General features: G+C 45.3%; 1 protein-coding gene across 4 annotated transcripts in view; it reads right to left on the reverse strand.

Moving 5' to 3' along the window:
- The window catches only part of DUSP16 (dual specificity phosphatase 16), a 142,883-nt gene that overhangs the window by 4,206 nt on the left and 114,281 nt on the right, over nucleotides 1-24,396 (reverse strand). For all 4 annotated transcript variants that reach the window (XM_064479054.1, XM_064479055.1, XM_064479057.1 and 1 more), the window contains 3 exons: nucleotides 16,388-16,551; nucleotides 6,420-6,579; nucleotides 1,484-1,607 (listed from right to left, as the gene is read on the reverse strand). In XM_064479054.1, the coding sequence (XP_064335124.1) occupies nucleotides 1,484-1,607; nucleotides 6,420-6,579; nucleotides 16,388-16,551 (448 nt within the window). The remainder of the gene's footprint in view (nucleotides 1-1,483; nucleotides 1,608-6,419; nucleotides 6,580-16,387; nucleotides 16,552-24,396) is intronic.

The raw sequence follows: 24,396 nt of genomic DNA on the forward strand, positions 1-24,396 counted from the left end.
TTCAACTTCCCAATGTCAGAGTCCCCCCGGTCACTTTAAGACAGTTCACATTTTTAATTAATGACGAAAAGAGAAGGTATCAGATGGCCACAGCAGCCAAGCACACACTTCCCAGTTCCTGCTCTGTGTTCAGGGTGACAGAATAACCAGCTACAAAGTGGTCTCTGTCTGCTCAGCATTATGCTGATGCCTTAAGTGGAGCGTTATTTCATTCAATCCTCAAAACTACCCTCCGTCAGGTGGGCGTTAACTCTCCTCGTCACACAGGTACACGAGTCCTAACGTGACTTGCCCCAAATGACACAGCTACTGAAAGGATAGTGCCAGGATTCAAGACCAGGTCTATTGTCTGGGTTCCTTTCTGTAACCACCATGTTAAGAGTCATCAAGGGATCAAAACTAGTAATAAACAGCTTTTATGTTTGTCTCAGCAACAGAGACTCAGAAATAGTAGATAAATTCGTTAGTGGCCCCTGACCCACATGGACACTTCCTGGAAGATGCAGCAGTGAAAGAAACTACACTGAAAATTTATATTTGGATAAGGAAGGACGAAAAACCAAAACTAAACTCCTTGGAAACCAAGTAACTGAAAGCAAATTAACAAAGCCAGAAATAACCGGCTCAACTATGACAAGTGTAAACTCTGGGTCCTATGGTCAGACCACGTCACAGGGTCTAAGGGTTCTTTTTCTGCTGGTTTCTACGGGGCAGGAGGCCTCAGTTCCTCCCTCAAGTGAGAAGCTGTTCCGGTAGCTCGTTTCTTTTTTCTGTATTTTCCAATTTGAGGAAAAATTCCAATTGTTACAGCAGGCCTGGCTCCATGCGATCGTATCAATCCTTTAATCACACGCAAACTAGGTACCCCCTCCAACAAGATACGCAGAGGACTCAGATCCACGAGTCACTGAACAAAACCAGTCCCTGGTCCTACTGTCACTGGCTGCCCTCTGTTTTGAGAAAGGCGGGTGGGGCAACCCAGTCAAAATTATACACCGCAAACTCTGGGCCACTCGAGAATGCAGGAAATTCTCGACGAATGGGGTCTGACAATTACTGGGTTTTATACTTGCATACATTGGGCTTTTCCCTTGCAGTGAGAGAGACAGGCCGAAGCACAGGAGAAATTCTGTCCCGGGTTTCCTCCCGGAGCGCCTTTTCTCACGTGTAAATTAGAACAGATGATACAGCCCCACCGAGGGAAAAATACAAACTCACAGAACAGGAGAGACATCTCAGGACTTGTTCCTTAAACTTAAAAAGTAGTGGAGGGTGAATCTGATACATGTGAGGGGAGAATTAGCGCTAAATTATAAAAGTGTATTTTCCTCCGATCTTTGGAAAACCACTGAAAACCCACAGTCCCCTATAAAGAGTATCACTAAAATAATCAGGATCTGCTTTAACGTGGTCACCCACCCTCACGTCTCCTCGTTTCAGGTCAAATGAGAAGCCGGTAGCGCAAGGCCGGTTCTGTCCTCACCTGTAAGCTTCATCTAAGGACATATCCATCCTCTTCATGATGTAGGCGATCGCGATGGTGGCGGAGCGAGAGATTCCGGCCAAGCAGTGCACGAGGACGCATCCATTCGAGGCTTTTGCTTTCTCTGTAGAGTCAAATTCAGAGAGGATCACTGATAACGACTTTGCTCAGCAGTGAAGTCTTGTTTCCATTTACTCACACAGTGTCTTTCAAACCTGGCAACTCAAAGTAAATCCCATCTACTTACATACTTTTCTTCCCAATATTCTTTGAAGGAGGCAGGGGAAGATGATTTCCCCACCACTGACACTCAGAACAGTGAAGGTCCAACTGTGTTACTAAGCCATCTGTCCCTCCCTCAGGTTGTCTTTGTCATTTTAATAACTTTCTCTGAGTGTAAATCAGATGTGACTACATGATTCTACTTGTTCAATGTAGAAAACTTCAAAAATACAGAAAAATATAAAGAAAACAACACCCCAAATTCTAAGATTTAGCTAGTATTTTGTTTACCCATGTTGTCTGACACTTCAACTTTTTTCTAATTATGTAAGCAATATTACATTTTTTCCCCCAGTTTTGAGATATAACTGACATACAACCTTGTATTTTAGGTTTATAACATAATTTGATATAAGAGATATTAAATTAAAAATTTTAGAATATATGTGCCACACATTACTATGTAAAAAGCAGGGAGGGTGAGGAGGGGGAGAGGCTTAATCATCACAGTGATACCGCTTCACGATGCAAAATGATGCCACGTCCAGCTACCTTTGAAATGCCTACTCATAGTGCCTAGCTTCCCTGTTTTCCTTTGGGAGACTTTCTGTACGTCATTAAGTGACTCACTCAACTTTATTTGCTGAATTTAAGAAGAAAGCGTGTATATACTATGAATCAGGTTTAGTAGGTCACTTTAATGAGCACCCAGGGAACTTTGACCTCTCCCTTGATATCCAGGAGTTCCTGTCTGACTGCATCATTCTGATACGGGAAAAGAACTCAGGGACGCTGTTAGAACCACGGACCAAGGAAATTCAAACACTCGGTACTGCTGTCTTGACGAGCGCTAAAGGCTTTCTCATGGGAGTGAAGTTACCCCACAGCCTGGAAGCAGCTAACCCTTCAGCCAGTATTATGAACCACACGTGTGCTTACCCGTGCGCTCCTGCCATGGAGCGCAATTCTTCCCTTTCCATTCTTGTTCTTGTTGACAACTACCAAAGGTTCGCCAAACCTTATGTTAGAATTCTTGTTATTAACAGATATCCAGGAAATCTGCTCTGGCGGCTGAATGATACAAGGCCACCACGATCGCACCACCTCTGTTAGACAGATTACAAGTTTCTAACGTATGTGACTTACTGTTCGTTACGTACAAAACACCGTAGGGCTGTTTGGTAGTACGTCAACAATCAAGCAGCTCCCCTTTGGACAGGGAAATCAAACACAATAAAACAGTAACAAAGGAACACAGGACACCACTGGAACTAAGGACGTACTATACAACGTAACAGTATATAAACACGTGCATGTGAAGGGCACGCCTTCCTGGGCCCACGCAGCTCTCGCCCTGCCCTCGACCATTCAGTATGCAGCCTGTGCTGCCCAGTACTGCCTCTTCCATCTGGGCTGCTGAGCAGCTCACTAATTCTGATTTTACTGTAGCCTTTCTGGCCCCGTATCACTTGGTTCTTGCCCTTTTATCCCATTTTAATAGGGGTGTGTGTGAACGTGTGTTAGCTGTTGACCCCAACCTCTTACTGTAAGCTGCTTCAAATTCTTCCTGGTTTAAATTTTTTTATTGGTTATTGGTTTAAATATCTTTTTTAATGTTGATAATATTCTTTCATTATTTTTAATCATTATTTCAAAACTAGACTCTAAGGACTTACAAGGGTCTTGCTTCTAACATTTCCCCCAAAGGGTTTAACACTGGGCACACAGTAGGAACCCAGTAAATCCTGGCTGGCTAGTCAATATGTATTTTAAAAAGTCATCTTTTTGAAAAAGGCGAGAAGGAATAAAGCAGTGGTGGTAACAGATGTGTCAGGATGCTGAGGTTGTAGGTTTCCTTTTCTCTGTTTCAAATTCCCTGCATGGTACCTGTACTGTTTTTACAATTACAACTGCCTTATATTTTAAAACTCTAAAAAGTGATTATATAAAAAAAAGTGATTATACTGAAGTGGGGTTCATTAGAACACGTTTCTTGGCAGAAGCGAGTGCTTAACTGAGCCTCTTAAGGCAAAGGAAATGACCCAGGTAGACCCGGCGGGGCGGAGAAGGCAACCGTGTGAGGAGGTCCCGCGGTGGGACTGACCAGCCGCTCAGAAAGCAGCCACGTCCCGCGCGCGCGCTGGGCGGGAAGGGACCGGAGAGGAGGTTCCAAAGGCGGCAGCAGGTGCCGGCGAGTCCGGAATGTTAGTCTCGGGGCGCCAGGTAATTAAGTGCCTCTGCAGGAAAAGGAGGAAAGCTGGAAAGAAAGCAAGCAGGTGGCCACTACGGCAGTTCAGGGGCTAAAACAGACGTGCCTACTTTTTCCAACTTTATCTGTTTTTAAATTTTTTCTGTTTTACCAATTCTAGTTTAAAAAGGAAAGAGGATAACAAAGGTTAAGAGGGAGCCAGTGAGGGGAGAAGTTACAAAGGCTGAAAGGGAGTGATAACTAAGGTGACAGAGCACAGCTCTAAGAAAAAATAAAAAAGGACTGCTCAGATCATCCTTAAAACAGCTACTACCTATGAAGAGCCAATTACGAGTCAAGCACTTGGCAAGGTGCTTTGCACACATTGGCTATTTTAATCCCCACAATATCCCTAAAAGGCAGATATATTAACTTCAGTCTCCAGATCAGGAAACTGAGGAACAGAGAATCACTTAACTAATAACCAAGGCGGGCAGGACAGTCTGGCTCCAAAGCCGTCCTCCTACTCCCCTCCCCAGGCTGCGCACACAAGTCCCAAGAGTGACGTGGGCCAGCGGGCCAGGAGCCCGCAGAGCAGCCCACTGGGCCGGGGCCCCGATGAGGGTCCCCCAGCTCAGACCCTGCTTCCCGCCGCCTACGTCAACTGAAAATAAAGGCAAAACTCCATGAAAACCTGAGTCCTTCCAGCGAACTCAGAAACTTACGGAAATTTAATCTGAGTAAGAAAAAGAAAAAGTGTGAGTCTATTATTTCGTTAAGGCCTGGTTCGAGGTTATGTCTTCAGATTATCTTCTCTGCCATGACTAACCATGGCTTTACGCCCTGGAGGAGACTGAATGTGGGCTGAGTGCCACAGTGGGCTGGAGATGTCGCCTGGAATTGTCTGGGTGGGACAAGGACAGTGGCCCTAACAGTATTAAGGCCAAGCAAGTAAACACTGATTAGTAAAAATACCTTCAGATATACAAATAAATTACGGTATGTATTTGGGTGTGTATTTAACCAACTTGGAACATGGTAAAACTCCTTTTGTATGAACTACAAGTGGCCAGTATCGCTCATGAAAGAAGAAAGGAAGCTGGGGGCAAAGTTAGCTGTATGCTCTCTTTTCTACTAACCCCCCTAAAGCTCAGACATCGCCATGACTTAACAGAATCAGGCTGGTTCTCTTCTAAACAGATTCCGAAATGGCATGTTCAGCTGAAATCAGAGCCAGTCATCTCTGGATCGATGTGACATACAATGGGAACATTAACTGTAATCGTTAGTCTTTTAAAGCGGCAAAAACTGAATGACAGGCTGAGTATTTCCTGGAAGTACAATGGTGGGAAGGATAAATCTGGGGTTTTGTTTGATGATGTAGGCCATGTATCTTCAGATGTTTCACAGAATGCACCCTAATTAAAGAGGAAAAGTCTTGGAAACCTGGATTCTTTAAAAAAAAAAAAAAAAAAAAGAACTGTTTCCAAACTACCCGAAGTTCCAAAAGCACTGTGTAGAAAATTCTTCTTGCAGACAGAAGGACATAGCGAGGGGCTTAATTTACATACAATTTCACTGTTTAAAAGGAACTAGTTCTTTTTTTTGGAACTTTCAGTAACCAATTCAAGAGTATTCAGTTATGGATGAAGGGGGAAAAGAACCACAAAGACTCCGCACGTGGAACGTTAACAGTCACACCTTGATATGTTGCTTGAAAGTCAGCAACAGAGGCGGCTCCTTGGTTCAACCCCTTTCCAGCTGAGACTACATTTCAAATCGTGTGGTCAACTGACTTCCAGCAGACCCGATCCTGCGGCACCAAGATGTCACAACAGCGCCTGAAGCCGGGAGTCAGGGAGGCTCCGGTGCCGACGGGCCCAGTGAACAAAACAAGGTATGGTCCAGATCAGATCCTGTCTCAGCCAACGCCCAGGAAACGACCACACGTGAGTGAGAGAGCGTGTGTGTGTGTTGTATGCACGCACATGTTGGAATTGCATTAGATCCAATGCTACTTGAAATTACTGGCACGTGGGCTGAGGCTTAGAAATCTTGTGACATAAAGACTTTAAATGTCATGGGATTTGTTTTCACAGGATTTGACTTTTCTTCTGGGGAAAACATCATAGCAAGGCAAAAACAGTTTAAGGAATGCCACCAGAGTTTCCAAAAGTCTTCTACAGGATTTGAAAAAGTGGGTAAAAAGTTTAATACCCAAAGTTTAACTGATTTTCAAACACTTGCAAATACATACTCACAAACCCCTTCAGGCTTAACCTTGGCAGTGTTCCAGTTAGCTGGAATGTCACAAGGCCAGTCCCACAGAGACAGCAGGACACACACACACACGTCACCTGGGCCACTGAGTGAGATATGCAGCATCACGTGTTGTCTTCAGACCTGTGAGGTCAGTGAAACAGGTTCCTTTTCTCTAATGAATAAAGGGGGGAGGGAAGGGGGAGGGGTGCACGTATGCACGGAACTATAACCCACAGGTCCTGCAATATCACTCGAGCTACTTACCAATGAAATCTACTGATTTGTCCAACCATGGCAAAATTTTCTCACAAAAGCTGTCATTCACAGGCACTCGCAGGAAATGAGACTCAGGGATAAAGTCAGGCTTGGGACAGGTGTTGCTGGCATTTAACACATAACCAATCCCATTCTGCTGCATCAGCTCCTAGGGAGGGAGAGCGTAATTAAAGCAACAAACAACATACCGGCAGGGTCATTCTAAAAGAGGAAAGCTTAAAGTAATGACATAAGTGACTAGTTTCCTTGAAATAATCAGAGTTTATTCAATCCGAGAAATCCAAACACCGACCACAATGACGTGTAAAGCCTTAAGTTTAAAGCAGAATTTTTTAAGGGCAAAAGAGGCTGTTTAAAGGATCAAACATCATTAGTATGGTCAAGTCTCTCTTATCTTCATTACTTAGAAGGGGAACAAAGAATACAAAATAAAACCATGACAGTTTACTGTGACTTCACCCCCCCCGTGGCAACTATGTAAAATTACTACGACAGTGGCAGGTGTATTCCCCAAAATGCATGAGTCAGTGCACTGATTCACAAGGTTTGGGAGGATGCTAGAAAACTTTTGTTTGTTTTATGCTATGACTTTAGAATGTATGCACACACATGAGAACATTTCCTTCCCAAACTGAACATGCTGGCTGTTCCCTAAAATTCAGTGCTAGGCCATCTTTCACTCTAAGTACTCTCTCTGGGGTATTCTTGTTTGTTTTTCTACCTTTGGCACCAGGTACACAGCTGCACTCAGGACATGTCTGTTCAACTAACACTCCGTCTTCCAGGCAAGCTTATCCAACCGGCTTCCCTGGGTTACCCACCGCCATCCCTCAGGAAATGGTCTACGCCTGAATTCATTCTCTTCTAAGCAACTCTGGGCACGTCTTCCTTTTCTTGGATTCCTACCTCCTCTATGAATCTTTTCCAACTCCATCTACTGGAAAATCAGTTGGTCATTTTCATCCTATTTTAGCCTCCTGCCAACTCCCTAACCCCTGCAGTTACCACACTGGCACAATACATATATTCTGTTTTACGTAAAAGGTAGATTTCGTAAATCTAGATCATGGAGGCAAGCCTCTCAACTGTCAGATGACAGTGTCAAGAAATAGCTTCTGGACCTAGACGAGCCTCTTAGAGGACTGCCCCTCGTCCTCCAGTGGCCTCAGAGGCTCCTGTTAGGTTAATCATCAGGCTGTGAAAATCTCGGTGGTGTCTGCTACAACCACTTTTAAATGTCTGCAGATGAGCAAAGGTCACATCTGTTTTCTAGGCTGAAATTAGTGACCACTGTCTGATCAGCACGGTGTCTCCCATGCGAGGACAGCAGTGTCACTGGAGTTAAGTCTTGCAGGCTTTTCTCACCAATGCCCCTTAAGGAAAGGACACTTTCTATATTTCCTTTTCCTTCCCATCAACAGTACTACAAAGGTTTATTAAATTAAAAGCAATTTAACAATAAAGACACAGATGCTTCTGAGAAGAGAGGCTGACACCAACAGTGTTCCCTACTCTACACAATCAAAAGACAACAGGCAATTCTAAGGACAACACATGTCACAAGTCAGCAGTGAGGGTCAAATGTGACTTCCCCCCACAAAGCCTAGAACAATGTGCCCACTGACAAGTAGCCTAACAGTCTATGTTTTGCAGAAATGACCACTTAACCTAAATTCAATTTCAAAAAAAATTTGCTGGGCACCTTTGCCATAGGCTTATTCACAATATACTATCGTGGTACTCGGTGCACGTTAATAAAAACAACATGCACTGAATGCTTACACGTACCAGGTACTGTGCTAATAAGCATTTAAACGGACGGTCTCAAACCTCACAACCACACTCTGACGTGGGGAATATTATCATCTTCACTTTACAGATGAGGAAACTGAGGCTTCGAGCATTTACATAATGTTTTCAAAGTTGCACAGCTAACAAGTGGTCCAGTGTCAAAATTCACATCCAAGTCGATTCAGCTCCAGAATCTGTCCTCTTAACTGCCCTGCTCCACTGAAGTTCTTTTTAAAGCAAATTAGAATGAAGCAACTAGTCTACATACAGACTTAAAAAAAAAATGAAATGAAGTAATAGAGTATCATGTTTTAATTTCAGCCCTTTTTATCCTTTTTAACTAACACATCAGGAAGTGCAGGAGCACCGCTCTGGGCGCGGGCTTCTCTGGGGAGGCTCTCGGACAACTCAGGAACCGGGCGGCTACTGGACGAGGCTAATCCGGGGTTCTTTTGCCCTCTTTTTCCCCCTGTTGTCGCCTCGGCGGCAGCCATCACAGTGTGGTCCTCCTGCCGTGTTTGCACGGGCTTCTGCTACCACAGGCCGAGGACCGGCTGCCCGCATGCACGGACCCCGGCCTCACGCCGGCTGCCTCTCGGCCCCCACCAGCCACCGCCGGACGGAAAGGAAACCCGGAAAAGGGCCAGTTCTGACCTCACGTAGGAAACAGCAGTGATCCAAGCCTACAATGCTGCTTATCTCTTAAAAACAGTCTCCACTTACAAAAGAGCGTATAAAGGATGCATTTAAGAAGCTGCTCTACTTTACACCAAGGAGGGGGAGGAGGAAAGAAAGACACGAATGTGCTGAAACTGAATGATAATAAAATCATTTAAACCCAAAATGAAATGAGAAAAAATTGTTACTACATCAGTAGAAAAAGTGACTTCAGAGCATTAAAAATGCTGCAATATATACTTGAAACATTTTATTTGCATTCAAAACAAATATGTTAATTCATTAACTTCTGATGCAGGACCAAGTCATTTTTTTTTTTACACAGGTCAGCTGCCTGGAGCTCTTAAGCAAGTCGTGACCAAATGCCTCTACCACCACCTAGTTTAGACGGAAAAAAATGTAGAGCAATTTGTCTTTCCTGAATCTTTAGAAAACATTTAGCTTAGGTCACAGAAGAACAGCTCTCTTCCCCCATTCACACTTCATGTGTGCAGTATGTTAATGACTGGACATCGTTATGGTAACAAGCACACTGGCCGAAACAGGTTTGAGAACACAGTTGCCTCCAGGTGAGCAACCACCTACCGCAGTGGGCAGGCGGAGCCCAGGGCTCGGGGACTCTGAAGTCAGCGGAACGTCAGGCAACTGCCCTGTTAACCTGCGCTCCTGACCGTTTTATGATCATGCATGTGACTGTGAGGGCATCTGGTGTCGACGTTCCCACAGCAGAACTGGGATGCAACCACAGTCGTGAACCTGCGTCTGACTGTTTTATAGAATAATGACTGGTTTCGCTCCCAGACGGATGTCCGTGACTTTCTATCAAATTATAAAGATATTTATGTAGTTCACTGCGGTTTGTTTCTGTGCGCTGTGTGAAACACACACAACTGAGTATTACTCTGTCCCGTGATGAAACATCATCACCCTTAAGCTACCAGAGAGCAGTCATCTCACGCTGTTCAGCATTTAGCTCAGTTTTGCGCTAAGCCGCCTAATACGTGCTTTTTGCTGATAAAATAATCTTTATTCTCTGGCCTTCAAATATCCTTCTGACACCTTGGCCTCTCCATGCTCTGAACACCTCCCCTGAACTGCTCATTCCATGAGACCCAGGCAGGCTCTGCTGCCCCCAGGAACCACAGCCCCTTCCTGATGGACCTCACACCACCCACCCCGGGATGACCCCTCCTTCCTCCAGCTTATTCCATCACATCACCACTCCTGGAAGCCTTCCATCCCCGACACGACCTAAAATCTGCTGTTCCTACCGCCTTTTCTCTGTCCTTCTTCCTCTGCCTAAGTTCAGGTCTGTGGTCAATCATTACACCGTTGACCCTTGAACAACTTGGTTTGAACTGTGCGAGTCCACTCACATGTGGGTATTTTTCAACAGTAAATTACATGATCTGTGGTTGGCTGAATCCACGGACGCAGAGGCCCTGCAGATGGAGGTGGGGAGCCGGGGGCGACCATAAATTATCTGAGGATTAACCCCCACATTGTTCAAGGGTCCACTGGGATCACTCCCTTGCTTTTACCTTCAACCCCTGTGTCCCTCCACGGCTTCTTCATACTCATTTGGTGAGATTCCAGCCCTGGGTAAACCTGCTTCCCTGCTGAGTCTGCATCTGCACTGGGGCAGCTGAACAGGCAATGCTGTGGGGTCACCCCTGAGTCACTTGCTCAGTGGTCACCTATTCCCCTGGTCGTCACTGGCCCTCTCGCCTAGAGGCCATCCCACCCAGTGTCCTTTCCTTCAGACTCTCTGTATCTCTCTCCCTCTCCCCAACTCTTGCTCACGGATGATCTTGCTTCCTGCTTTACTAAGAAAACAGAAACAATCAGGCCAAGTTGTGACAAACTTCCACGGCCACCTTCCCCTTCTGCCAGCACACGTGCCTTACGTTCCACCGCCCTCCTGTCACCGGGGATGAAGCCGGTGTGCAGGGGATGAGGACAAGCACACGGCACTGGCCCCGGAAAAATCAGAGCACAGCTCAGCACGTGACTGGCAGCACTTGAATGACCTCGGATGGGTTACCTACACTCCCCCAGATTTACTTCCCTTACCTGTGAAACAGGGCTAAAGATGTCTATTCTGTAAAGCTATTATGAGGATAAAGTGACTGGTGCATAATATAAGTCTCATTAAATGTTACTTCCTTACTTTATCCTATTTTTAAAATAGATAGTGAAAAAAACTATAATAGCTAATGGGAATGTAAACTGGTGCAGCCACTATGGAAAACAGTATGGAAGTTCCTCAAAAAATTAAAAATTGATTTACCGTATGATCCAGCAATTCCACTTGAGTATTTATCCAAAGGAAATGAAAAACCTAACTTAAAAAGATATACGTGCCCCTGTGTTCACAGCAGCACTATTTACACTAGTCAAGACGTGGAAACTACCTAAGTGTCCACTGACAGATGAATGGACAAAGAAAATGTGGTGTACACATACAATGGAATATTATTCAGCCTTAAAGAAGAAGGAAATCTTGCCATTTGCGCAACACGGATGAACCCTGAGGGCGTTATGCTAAGTGAAATAACTCAGATGGAGAAAATATATGATCTCGCACATGGAATCTAAAAAACAAACAACGACTGAACTCACAGATACAAAGAACAGACTGGTGGCTGCTAGAGGAGGTGGAGGGAAGGGGTAAAGGTGGTCAAAAGGTACGAACTTCCAGGTATAAAACAAGTAAGTCATGGGGATGTAATACACAGCATGGTGACAATAGATAATGATACTGAACTGTATATTTGAAAGTGGCTGAGAGTAAATCTTAAAAGTTCTCATCACAAGACAGAAATCTGTAACTATGTGTGGCAGACGTTAGCTAGATTTATCATGGTGATCATTTAGCAATTTGCACAAATATTGAATCATTATGTTGTATACTTGAAACTAATATAATGTCACATGTCAGTTATATCAATAGAAGACAGCTTGTGAGTCACATGGTATATGAATTATATCTCAATAGACTTTTGCCCCACCCCCTCTGAAGCCTGTAATGTATATTTTTCACTAATTCAAACTATGATGTCCTTTCTAGGAGAAACACGTCCTTTCTCCTAACTGGGCTTCAGCAGAGAAATGACACTGAATGTAGCAGGCTGGATGTAAAAAAAGGGTTCAACTGTAAAGTAGAAAAGATCACGCCCTAAGAATTTAAAAAATGAATTCTGGTTTCAATACGCAATTGAAAAAAATTTTCAAAAACAGTATTTGTGAGTCAAAAAATAAATCTTAATTTTATCATTATGATTTGCATTTGCTTTTTTCCCCTTTAAATTTCTTTCTCCTAAGTCATAAAATAAACTTTCTCCTGCAGTTGGACTAATTTCTAAATATGGGCTCCATGCTCTGTTGATACTGACTCTGGAGTAATATATGGAGTACAGAGTAATATACAGCCTTAATAAAATTGCTCTGTTTGGCCAAGTTTCCCACGTTCAGCGAGGCTGAGGACGGAGATCCCATTAAATCACAGAGCGCTGCAAATCTACAGAAAGGAACTAAGTTTTCTTTCTCGAGTCAGTTTAATGATTTATGTTTGTCTTTGCCACTCCTTTTGCCTTCAAAATTGACCTACTTCCTTCATCTCACCTTCCTCAACCAGCCACACCCCCTGTATTTACCACTCACCCTAGCATCTTGTGTACTACACCCCATGGTGACAATGACAAGTGTCCCTGTAGGCCAGGAGCTGCGTTCGGTGCCTGGCATGATGTCATTTCACTGGGTCCTCACCTGAACACTAGGAGGGGGGAGTCATGTCAGTCTGCAGCTGAAGGACAGACTCAGTAATGTGGCTACGGTGCTGTGGCTGGTGAGGCAGAGACCTGGGATGCAAACCCGCCCTCTCCGAAGCTGGCTCCACTCCGGCCCACCTCCTCGGTTACACTGTGAGTCACCTTGTCCTGTGAATTACCGGCTGATGAACAGGTCTTGTCTAACCACCCTGCACTCTGCTATACACACAGTGGACACTGAGTAAACGCTTTTACTGATCATTGTGATGACATGACCTAGTTTCTCCCTAGATCACAGGGCAATGTGACAGCAGTGCTTGGCTGGATGGCGTCTAGGCTACGGCCTAACTGTCACAAGGAAACACCAGAGGAAGGAGCAGCAGTCCTGGTGACAGGTGGAACAGTGAGGTCGCACAGGAAAACCAACTCTGCCTGTTAAAAGATGGAAATAAGCTACTCAAAGAATGCTAACAGCACATTGTTAAAATGGGGAGAGAGGACGGAATTGCTCTCACTGAGAAGCTGAAGGGGTCCAGCAGATGACGCTCTGGCCTAGGAGCTACTCACTGTGGGTAATTCCGCACATGGTCTGTGTGTTAAGTGTGAAAAGAAAGTCTACTTGAAATTTTAACTGATAAGGCAGAAGAAAAATCAAGAAAGCTTGTCTTTCACATTGTAACTAGGGATTCTGGTTCAGACCCCACTCGTCACACGTGGACAGGGCTGAGCACAGCAAGTGTGCAGTTCCTGGTCCAAGTCTAGTGCAAAGACTAGGGGAGAACACTCACAAACAGAAGGATGATGGTGACAGAAAAGGAAAGATGTTCTTCTTGCTACCAGTGACTTCTTACAGTCTTTTACAGAAGAGCCACGTCTCTGAGACGTAAGAACGACCATGTGATGAGTGCGGACCTGACTGTCGATATGGGAGCCACAGCCACAGCCACGTGCGTCTCGTCCACAGTGAGAGGTGCAGCAACTGTAAACACACACCAGATTGCGAAGACCCAGTACCAAAAAAGCAAAGTGTGAATGATTTTTTAAATACTGACTGCGTGATGAATAATATTCTAGATATGTGGTGAGAAATGGTATTAAAATTAATTTCACCTGGTTTTTTCTACTTTTTTAAATAAGGCGATTGGAACATTTTGAACTATGTCTGTGGCTTGCATTTTATTTCTATTGGATGGTGCTGGTACAGAATATGCTGTAGAAAAACCAGGGGAAACAAATCTCAGCTGTGATTCAACAGACCGTTAGGATTTGTCAGTCCTTCATAGCCCCGTACAGAGATCGCTGTTCTCCATGTGAGGTTTTCTGGTGCTCTGTGAACACAGGACCAGGGCCTGGCAGCTTGGGTTTCAGTCAGGTCTCCGCACTGACCAACCTTGAGGTCAGTGACGTTCCAGCCACAAAATCTTGGGAAATTAAGTGATTTAATTCTGGGCCAACATACCTCCAAATTCTATTAGGAGGGTTAAATGCAGTAACATAAAGAGACCAGCATTTTAAATAGTAAATACTATAGTTCTCCCAAGAAAACTTCTGTGACATGCTTTTAACATATTCTGGTGGCACTTTATTTAAAAAAATGGCTAATAAAATGAGCGATCTTTGGCTGTTGTTCGTAAAGACTTCAGCTTCTAAGTTTTACTAAAAAGGAATGTACTATTAGGAAAGATGGTAAAATCTTCACCTTTGGAGATCTTCCAGAAGAAAAAAGGGTATTATTTCTCCTGGAAGGTTTAAACCAGAAGGTGGAGCAGGGAGATGTGTGTGCTGTCTATGAAAGGGGCAACTCTGGCTCTAAAACTCATCAGCTGGGTGATGTTGTGGAGTTCACTTAACATTTCTGGAACAACGATTTCCTTATTTATGGAATGAAGGGGGCTGACTAAATGATCTGTCAAACCCCCTCCAGCACTAAGACTCCGTTAACAGTGAACCTAGAGGTGAGAACTTCTGGAGGCACTCTTCCTTCTCACCACCTACTCATCCGCACGGTTCTAAAGCAGCTTTCTCACAATCTTCCAGAAGGACTCCTTGGCTCAGACTGTTTCCCCATGAACTTCCATAAACCCCTTCTGTCCCTGCAGCCATTTCCTCTCAAGGCATCTATGTGCATATCCTGTTTAGCATACATGCGTTTAGAAGCCAATTAAAAATAGAAAGCTGTCCTCTTCCCTGTCCTCAAGTCCAGGTTCCAGTTTAACTGTTCTGACTTTGCAGGTGCTCACTTAGCTGTTAACTGACACATTTGTCAAACCTGGAAAAGGTCTGTAGCAAAATGAATGTACCACTGAATTTAATGTCAAGAGTAACAAAAACAATCTGTAACACAATTATTTAAAATCACCTGCCAATTGACTTGTTAAGTTTTACTGGGGTAATTCTGAACAGGATCCTTAGCCATGAATTTTATTTCATTTTATTTTCTGATCTGAGGATTAAGTAAAGCATCTCCAGCTTTGCCCCAGGGATGCTTGTGACTTCAGGAAATTAATTATGCTTTCTGTGACATACCCTGCTTACCTCTAAAAGAGAATTAATAATAATCACGTTCTCAAAGACATCGTGACCTCACCGGAAAGGCTCAGCACAAGCATATGCTATCAAATTTCAAACACCTCACAGTGAGAGCAGGCACATTAACACCAGTGTCGAGGCCAAATTCTGAAGAGGCAGGAGTCTTGAGAAAAAAATAAAAAATAAAAAAACCAAGAAGAACGCTTCATTACTGCCCAGTACAGGGTATTTCTGCTCTCCGCCTGCTAAAGCACGCCATGCATCTAGAAGCAGCCAGCCCGAGCCTTTCAGCTACTCGAGGAGAAAATGTTACGGCGCTGCCCTCCACATGGGGAAGCAGCGCTGGTAAATCACCAGGAGCTGAATTATGATCTTTGACTGTTTTTTCAGTTAGAGGTGATGTAAATAAGAGGTTTTAGAGAAAAATCACTTTCCAGGCAGTTAGAGCACTGTTTCTAGCCCCGCTGGTTAAGGGCACATAAGCCGTGGAGACAGACCGGTCTCAGTTCCACGGCTGTGATGTGAGGGCCGTCACATCAACGAGGGCTCCTCTGTCGGCACACCTGGGTCAGCGTGGCTCCCGGCCTTTTCATCAAGGACCCAGGCTCTTCCCTCTTCTTTCTCAACCAAACCGATGCCAAGAGCCTCCAATGAGGCGACTGCCGGGCACACTCCTGGCTCTTCTCCGCACCAGCCTTTCACCCCCTCCCCCCTTTCACCCCCTCGCAGGGTGAAAGTCACCATGCGACCTTCCTCAGTCCAAGCCAACCTGAGTCCCTATCTAACTGCTGCAGTAAATAAATGCATTTCTAAACATGAAGTAATTGGGGAAGGGTCGGCCTGCTGAGTGTGCCCAATTACTGTCATGGAATAACTGACACCTTAAGAAAGTGGGGCTACACTTCTGGAAAACTCTGTCCAGTTGCAGGTCTCTTGGACCTGGGAGGAACAGCACATGCGACAACAGCTAGGTCTCCTACGGTGACCAGAACATCCCACCAGACAGCACCCCACCAGACAGACAGCCCCAGAAGGGACAGTGCGGTGGCTTGCTGGGGAGCCACCCTGAGAAAGGGCGCCTCCTTCCTGGGGTGGGTGTGTCTGACATGACAGCCGCCCCCCAGGACTGGCGTTCCTCCAGCTGCCGACCAGAAACCCTGCAGTGAAGGATATTCCCAAAGCACCCACCTTGTTGAGGACATCTCGCTGGCAGCCAAGATAGAGATTGGGCAGAATTCGCGTTGGCCCGATGTTGGCAACAGGTAAGCAAGGCTGAGAAATGCAGGAAGGGACTAGGGTGGATTTTCCTTCACAGAGGCCAGGGAAACAGCGGGAGAACTCGGCAAACCCACCTGAGAACAGACATGGTAAAATTATGCTGCGCACAAAGACAGAAATCAGCCTTCTGCTAACTACTCAAATTAAACTGTCTACAAAGAAAAATCAAATCCCACAGATGCAGGCGGACCCCGCCACACACGGATCCCCGCCGACAGCTGCCAACTGTGAAGTCTGGTGTCTAGTCCAGCACCGAGCCCGGGCTTGTAGGGGCACAGAAGGGCCCTGAAGGCATTGAAGGTGACTCCTCTCTCCCTCACACTCTCCACCTGCAGATCCTACATTATCTCCCTGCTCCCCAGCCCCTGTACCAGTGCTTTACTGGGTAACTTAAGGAGGACTGAAAGGAAGCAGCAAATAACCAGGCCAAGACAGAGGCAAAAGGTGATTATAAAAAAAAAAAAAAAAAAGTGAACTGAGGCTAGACGTTATTTCTTCATAATAAAGCTGATCAAGTTAAGATGAAAAGTTCCTTCTAGAATTAACTTAAAATCTTCCTACTGTATCAGTTTTTTATTTCAAACATACCCCATCTCCACATTTGTAAGAGCACCCTTTACTCTTACAAATATTCTCTATACCCAGGGTCGCTCATCACCCCCGATTCCGGGTCTCCTGTTCATTTCGTTGAGCGCTATGAACGAGGGCCTACAGACCCTAATGGCTCAGGGGACATGAAGGCCTTGGGGCAAGATCCTGGACTCAGAAGACTTAGGGAATATGTGTATGTTTTTAATACCATTAAATTAAAAAACAATTAACTTGTTAAGAAGACATGTCAGGCAGCCCCACTTTTACCTCTTTAATCAAACCTGAAACAAGATCCTACACTCTCACTAAGTAGCTACCTCCATCTCCTTGAGCTACGTTCTATGAGCCTTCCCCCCACTTCCAGAGGCACACAAAACAGGCCTTCCCAAACTGCAGAAGTGCAGGGACTTGACAGGGGAAGAGCGTGTCCACCGTCTGTGCTCAGGGCAGCAGGAAGTCAGTGACAACGACCACGCCACCTGCAAAGTGCAGGTGTGCACCCCCAGCCTCCAAGCTGAGTGTCCACGCTGCTTCCACTCACAGCGGTTTGTTCACTGAAGTCCTTAAGGTAACTGACAAAGAGCAGGTGGTTCCACCAGAGGATCCCCCAAGTCCTTTGTGGGACAGACAAGGCCCTCAGGATCTGTCCCCTACAGATCCATGATTTCATTTCTTGCCATTTCCAAACACGACCTCTGGCCACAAGAAACTTACTGTCATCTAATGCTTGTTTGTTTGTCTGTTTGTTTAAATGGAGGTACTGGGGATTGAACCGAGGGCCTCATGCATGCTAAGCACTCACTCTACCACTGAGCTATCCCCTCCCACCCTAAGAGCTGTTTTCGTATTTTTTCCTACTCTGGCTTCAAAACAATTCATGGGATGGTCTCTCATTTCAATCCAACAAAATGAGAGTCCAGTAAATATTCTCAGAGAAAAGAGAAACCAGACTATCCAAGGAAACTCCACTTGAATTCCATTTTAAACTTATAAATCATATTTATAAATAATATAAGTAATCACAGGGTTGCTGAACACTTACTATGTGATGAGCATTGCTCTCAGCACTTTACAGGTATTTGGATTTGTTCAATCTTCACAACTGCCCTATGATGTAGGCGCTATTATTACTCCCATCATACAGATAAGAAAACAGAGGTTCAGAAAGACACCAGGAGATAATGGGCAGAGCCGGGGTGTGAGCCCCGGTAGTCTGGCTGGTGGATGTACCCTCACTGGCTGTGCTGAACCACGTCTCTAACACTATGGGACACACTGCAATGCGCTCTAGGCTGCGGGGCAGCCTTGCTGACATCTCTGGGGTCCTGCCCTCATTTTAGCCTCATTTTACCAGGCTGAAAACGGCCAGGGGCCTTTTCCAAACTGACGGAAGAGCCTTACTTCCTCAAAGTCACGTGGCTTATAAGCTTCAAGGAGGGAAAGAAAACGGAAGGAGCTCGGACCTGACGAAAGACACAAGAACTCTGTAAGTGCTCTTCACGAGAGCCCAGGGACAAAGCTGACGGCCGAGCTGCCGAGATGTAAACACGGCCACGGCTGGCTCACGGTCACAGATGGGAAGTAGCGGCGGGGCTGATGCCGCGTCTCAGTGACTTCAGCGCATCCTCCATGGAACAACGTTCAGAGGGGACGTGACTCTCTTACGACCAGCCTGGACCACTCTGAGTCCAGCTCTACCATTAATTTTATCCTCAATCACTTCTAACTCTGTGGTCCTAAAAAAGCAAAATGTGAGTGTGGCTCTAGAAAATTCTAAGACAGAAAAATAGAAAAAAACAAGAGAAAGCCACCACTTTCTGCACTCAGAACAAAACCCCAAAGCCAAACAAAACAGCAGTAACACATTGTAAAACACATTATAAAACAAACAGAAACTTTTTTTTTTTTTACAAATTTTTCCTAACTAGTCTCTAGCATAAATCCAAACAGCCTTAAGATATTTAACAGATTTTGTTGAAATCAGGGCATTCATTTAGTGCTCAGTCTGGCTTCCAATGTCCCAAACCAGGACTCCTAGTCACTTCCAGAAAACACTGCCTCAGCCAAAGAGTACATTTCCCCGATCTTTATCTCTGACAATGTTCCACTCTGCTCACATCCTCCTTCATTGACAGTTTTTTCCATTCGCTGACCTTTCATTCATCGTTGGACTCTAGTGACCCGTTTCATTTCATTAATTAACAACAGATGAGACACTGACTGACTTACCCAAACCCTCAAAAAACTATCTGTGGCCTCATTGGCAAGTCAGTTTTGGAATATGTCTAAAACGTTCCTCTTCCTCTTACAAATTGGACCCGCACAAGCAGAAAAGTACAACTCATCTACGTGAACTTTGATACGAACGGCTGACAGACACAGAATCAGGTCATCTCCGCCCCTGTCCTAACCCTGCTGTCCCCTGTCCCCGAGCTGGACTCCAGCATGAGAGGACACATCAGTTCTTAATCCCCTTTGTCTACTGCGAAGGCAGCGCTAAGAAACTGACACGTTTCTTGAAAAAGATTTTAAATACTTTTTAAAGTTGTTTGAGAATCTGACTCACTGTCCAATCTTGCCAAGTTTCTCCTGTCTCTAGATTTTGTGCTGCTGATCATCTGGGAATGGGGAAAACAGAATGTGGTACAGCCCTCACGTGTGTCCCTCGGAGAGACCTGAATCGCAGGGATGCTGTATCTGCTATGGCCCCTGTGCTACAAGTGTGTATTTTTAAGAGGCATACACATATGCAGACACCCTGGTGTGTACAGAAATGGGGATGGGGAGACGGGCAAACAGACATGCAGACACCACTGGCCTCTACAGATTTGGACCGACAGGCAGACAAACTGCAGTGTTAAAATCGGTATTTCTGTTTGTTTGTCTTCCACAAATCCAGCCAGTGGAATGCATGTTTATAAATAAAAACATACACATTACTTTGGACAGAGAAAACATTTGGTATAGCTTAAAGGCATTCATAATCTGTATATCTCTTTATTCTAACTCAGCCAAGAAACACTTCTGTTAAGAGCACCTCCTTCGCAATGCCAATCATAAATACTATTTTCTATAAAAGCCAATGCCAACCACCATTCCATTTTCAGAGGGAAAAAAACCTGCCAAGTAAAATAAAATATATATAACAACGCCACTAAATTTCAATCCGCCACTTTTCTCTCCCCTCTGACCCTTGCCATCAGTTACAAATCAGTGTGGTTTCTTCAAATGAAAGAATATCTACATAACCAACAGAAGTCACACTTTGCTGCAGATTAGCGATGTTAATTTTAAGACCCAAATTCTAACAATGTACCCCTTTTAGTCAAACTAGAGATAAACGTCGATTCCATGACTTCGAAGATGGTTCCCTGCAGGGAGAAGCAGAGGGCTGCTCCCTTACTCTTCGGTTCAAATAGGCAGCAAGTCCTTAGAGCTTCATCAGCGGACAGAGCTGCCCAGACTGGGAAGGGGGATTGCAGGCAGCCCCCCTCCCATACCACGGATGGATTCAGTGGCTACGCACAGAAATCTATTTACACAAAGCTCTACTTCATGAAAGACATTTTTCTAAGAAAGACATTTTTCTAAGAAAGCCATATGCAAATTTAATTTCTGTACACTAAATCATTTTCACAGTGTATACAGTTTCATAGTTTTTAAATATAGTTCTCATGTAGTTTAATCCTTTTGTAAAACAAAGACTCCCTTTTTGGGACATAAATACGACCCATTCATTTAGTTATTCTAGAACGTATGTGAAGGATTTCAGCGGAGGACCTCTGCACCTGTAGAGAACAGTTCTCTCAACCCTGAAAATAAAATCTGTGCTTTGCTATTGCACAAAGGAGACAACCCTAACATCAAAAACTGAAATGCTGAAATGTGTATTTTGGAAATATTTTAACTGCTCTCAAGAATAATCATTTTATGTTTAAGGTGACTGATGCAGGCAACTCTGTTCTCTAGCCATTTATAAACACTCAAGCATGGTCACAATTCTTCTAGGGTCAGCAGACTGTATACACGGAAAATTGAAACTAGTTACACAAAATGAAAAGAAAGAGAAAAGCAACATAATTCTGTATCTCCGAGGATAGCAAACAAAAATGTGGAACTGTGGTATTCCAGCATCACAGTCAATTCTCCACCAAGCAGCACTGAGGAGAAAACTCCCAAATGACACGGAGCATTAACTAGTTTTAAACTCTGATTCCATCCCTTCCAACCACTCGAGGGGAAAGTGGACAGACAGGCATTTCTGTGGAGACCCTCTGCGAAGCCGAGAAGCAGCCTACATTGCGTACAACTTGCCCGACAAATGCCACCTCTGAGAAAGCTCACTCTGAGTGAAACAACCTGTCACCTGGCCCAGCTGGGGAATGGGACATTTCACCTAACTTCTGGATTAACACAGCTATCACGCACACAGTAAATGGACTAAAAATTTTCAAAGTACTAGCATTAAAGAAACCACTAAATACTAAAATAAGGCAACTTATAATTTCATGTGATTCATAATGCCTAAATCTTATATTCCTCAAAATAGTGTTATTTAGATCAATTCAACTGGCCAAATCCAGAAGTGTTGTTTAGTAACAGGTCTCAGATGTAGAGTGAATTTTTTTTTTTTAATATTTTACTGATCTTTCAAATTGGCAATACGTAACTATACCCAGAAACACTTTTTCTGCACACGTGCGCACACACACACACAGTCAGGCGGGACTCTTAATAAATGCCCCCAAAGACAGTTCTGAAGATGACAACCAGGGTGGCCAATCAGAAGGGACACAGCTGGAAGCCCCAGCCGGCTGGGGAAAAGCAACAAGCACTGAGCAGGAGAGACCAGCAGAGGCAAGTCCTCCAGTGACTCTAAGGCGTGGAGACCCAGCCACGTGGACAGCAGCTGGGACTCCCCGAGTGCGGAGGACACGGAAGGCCTCTGCTCCCATCAGCCTGGAAGGAGGTTACCTAGGAGGTCACATTGGCTCAATTCTCACCTGAACATCAAAGATTTCCAAGTCTGTATTTGGGGGCTCGATGTCCCCAGACTCCAATCTAACATTTTCAACCCTCTTTTGGTCATTTTCACTTGAAAGACTTACTGACACTTTTAAAATAAACTCAAAGGCAGTATCTCTCTCGCTTTCTTTCACTTCGTCCCCATTGCCCCCTCGTCTTAGCAGCATTCCCCCGGTGAATCGACACACGAACTTTCCTTGGTGACATCTGTCTGTCCGTCCCTGCCTCCACATGCTCTGCCATCCCCCAGCCCACAAACTTCATGATGCACTGAGATGAGTCCAGGACCAGCTCTCTCAGACCCACCTGTCCTTTTTCCAACTAGTTTCCATTCTGTGGCCAGATTAGGCTCCTAAAATAAGGTGTTGATGGACTCTCTGCTCCCAAATACCCACAGAATAAAATCCAAACTTCTCCATCAGACATTCCAGCCCTGTAGATAATCCAGTCCCAGTCTACTGCCCAACCTCATTTCCCTACAGCCACCCGCCATGTCACATGTCTTCTCGCTGTTTTCCCAGCACACCTGTGCTTTCTCATCTAGAGCCCCTGGCTATTCAGTCCTTCCAATCCATTACGTTTCCTTCCAAACCAGAGGCAAGCACAGGTCACACCTCTTCTCCAGCAGTGCCAGCCACAGTCCCACCACGACTCACACGACACCTTTTACCTTCTGAACACCCACATTCACTCACCACCAGAACAAGTTCCAGGATACAATAATCCTCCCTTACTACAGAGCTGCTCTGAAATTTCCATTTTATCCTGTTGAGTCTGTTTTTTTCAAATTCTGTTGTATTTTTAAAAAAACTCCCCTGACCGGTGTATCTAAATATGGTCTTGCCAACTTAGAATGTCTATAAAATTTGTAGCCATCATCTAGCAGTGTGTTTACCACTGACCTGATGATTGTGAATTCCCTTTGTGTGCTGTGACCTCATCTCTCTGGCTATGACACAGTGTGAATGCCCGTGGGTAAGAACTGTGCCTCACATGCCTTTGCAATCACCTCTGCATTTAGCACAGCGCTTGGCACATAATTAAATGTTAACTGAATCCTCCCTTGTTACAATGAATAGCTGTTGATGGACATAAGTCCTGGATATTTTTGGTGTTCAAAAGGATTTCCTGGTTCCATTCAAAGCTGAAAGCTATGCTGGCATGGGTGGGAGCCCAGAACCTGCTTCCTATTCCTCGACCAAAGGCTCCAGAGGACTCTCAGGATGAGCGAGTTGGCACAGGGCAAGAAAAACATCTCTGCTACTAAAGAAGGGAGAATTGGTAAATGCTGCCGTGACCCCTGAAAGCAACAGGAGTCTGCCATGTGCTTCTGTCATATCCAGGGAATCTGACATGAAAGGTGGAGAGAGGAGATTTTCTCTGGTGTCGCTCAGTGGCTCAGGACCCCGTAATGGTCTGGAGAGTCCAGTGTGACCTCCATGGCTCAGGGGACCAGGGGCACATCCCTCAGGAAACAAACTGGACCAACTACAGTCAGACCCCCGCCGAGGACGAAGCGGCCACAGCGATGGTCAGAGGACAGCCTAGTAAGACTGTCAATCAGGAGACAGCCCTCTGAGTCAGGAGGAAAAAGGAAGATGAGTCTGGTCTCCAGAGAAATGACTCTCAAGTGTCAAATCTGACTGCCGGGTACACTGTCCATGAGTCACCGTACAACTCACTTCTCGGGCCTTTCCACGTGAAACCCGAGCTTCCTAATCTGCCCTGAGCAGGCTCTCCCGTGAGGTCAGCCGTGTGTGTTCCACCCCCGCAACCGTCCTCCTCTGGGGCCAACGCACCGCTTCCCGGGAGGCGCGGCTGAGCAGCGGGGACGAAAGGGGCCCCCGCGCGGCCGGCCAGACAGCACTGGAGGCTCTGCGGTCCCCCCGGAGGTTCTGAGACGTTTGACAAGCACCTACTGGAAGCTGGACACCGTGCTGGGTAACGGGGATGGCGGTGACCAAGACAGAGGTCCCCTCTGGAATGGGCAGCTCAGCGCGACAAATTTGAACCAAAGAATTGGATGAATGATTAACTAATTATGGTGGGTGGCCAAAGGAATGTGTGTAACAGCAGAAACTCAACTTTGCCTGGGAGTCAGGGAGCTAGGAAGGCTCGACCACCACCGTGAACCCGGCAGGAGAGCCAGGTGAGTGGGGCGAGGAGGTGCACTTCTCTGCCTTGAGTGCACATCTCAAGGCAGAGAAGTGCACCTCCAGGCGACGGGTGTAGAGCCCCTGACATACACCTAAGGAAAGAGCTAACACAGACACACACAAAACCACTTGAGGACAGAGGGCGGC

Source organism: Camelus dromedarius, chromosome 25, assembly GCF_036321535.1.
Source record: "Camelus dromedarius isolate mCamDro1 chromosome 25, mCamDro1.pat, whole genome shotgun sequence".
Classification (NCBI taxonomy): Eukaryota; Metazoa; Chordata; class Mammalia; order Artiodactyla; family Camelidae; genus Camelus; species Camelus dromedarius.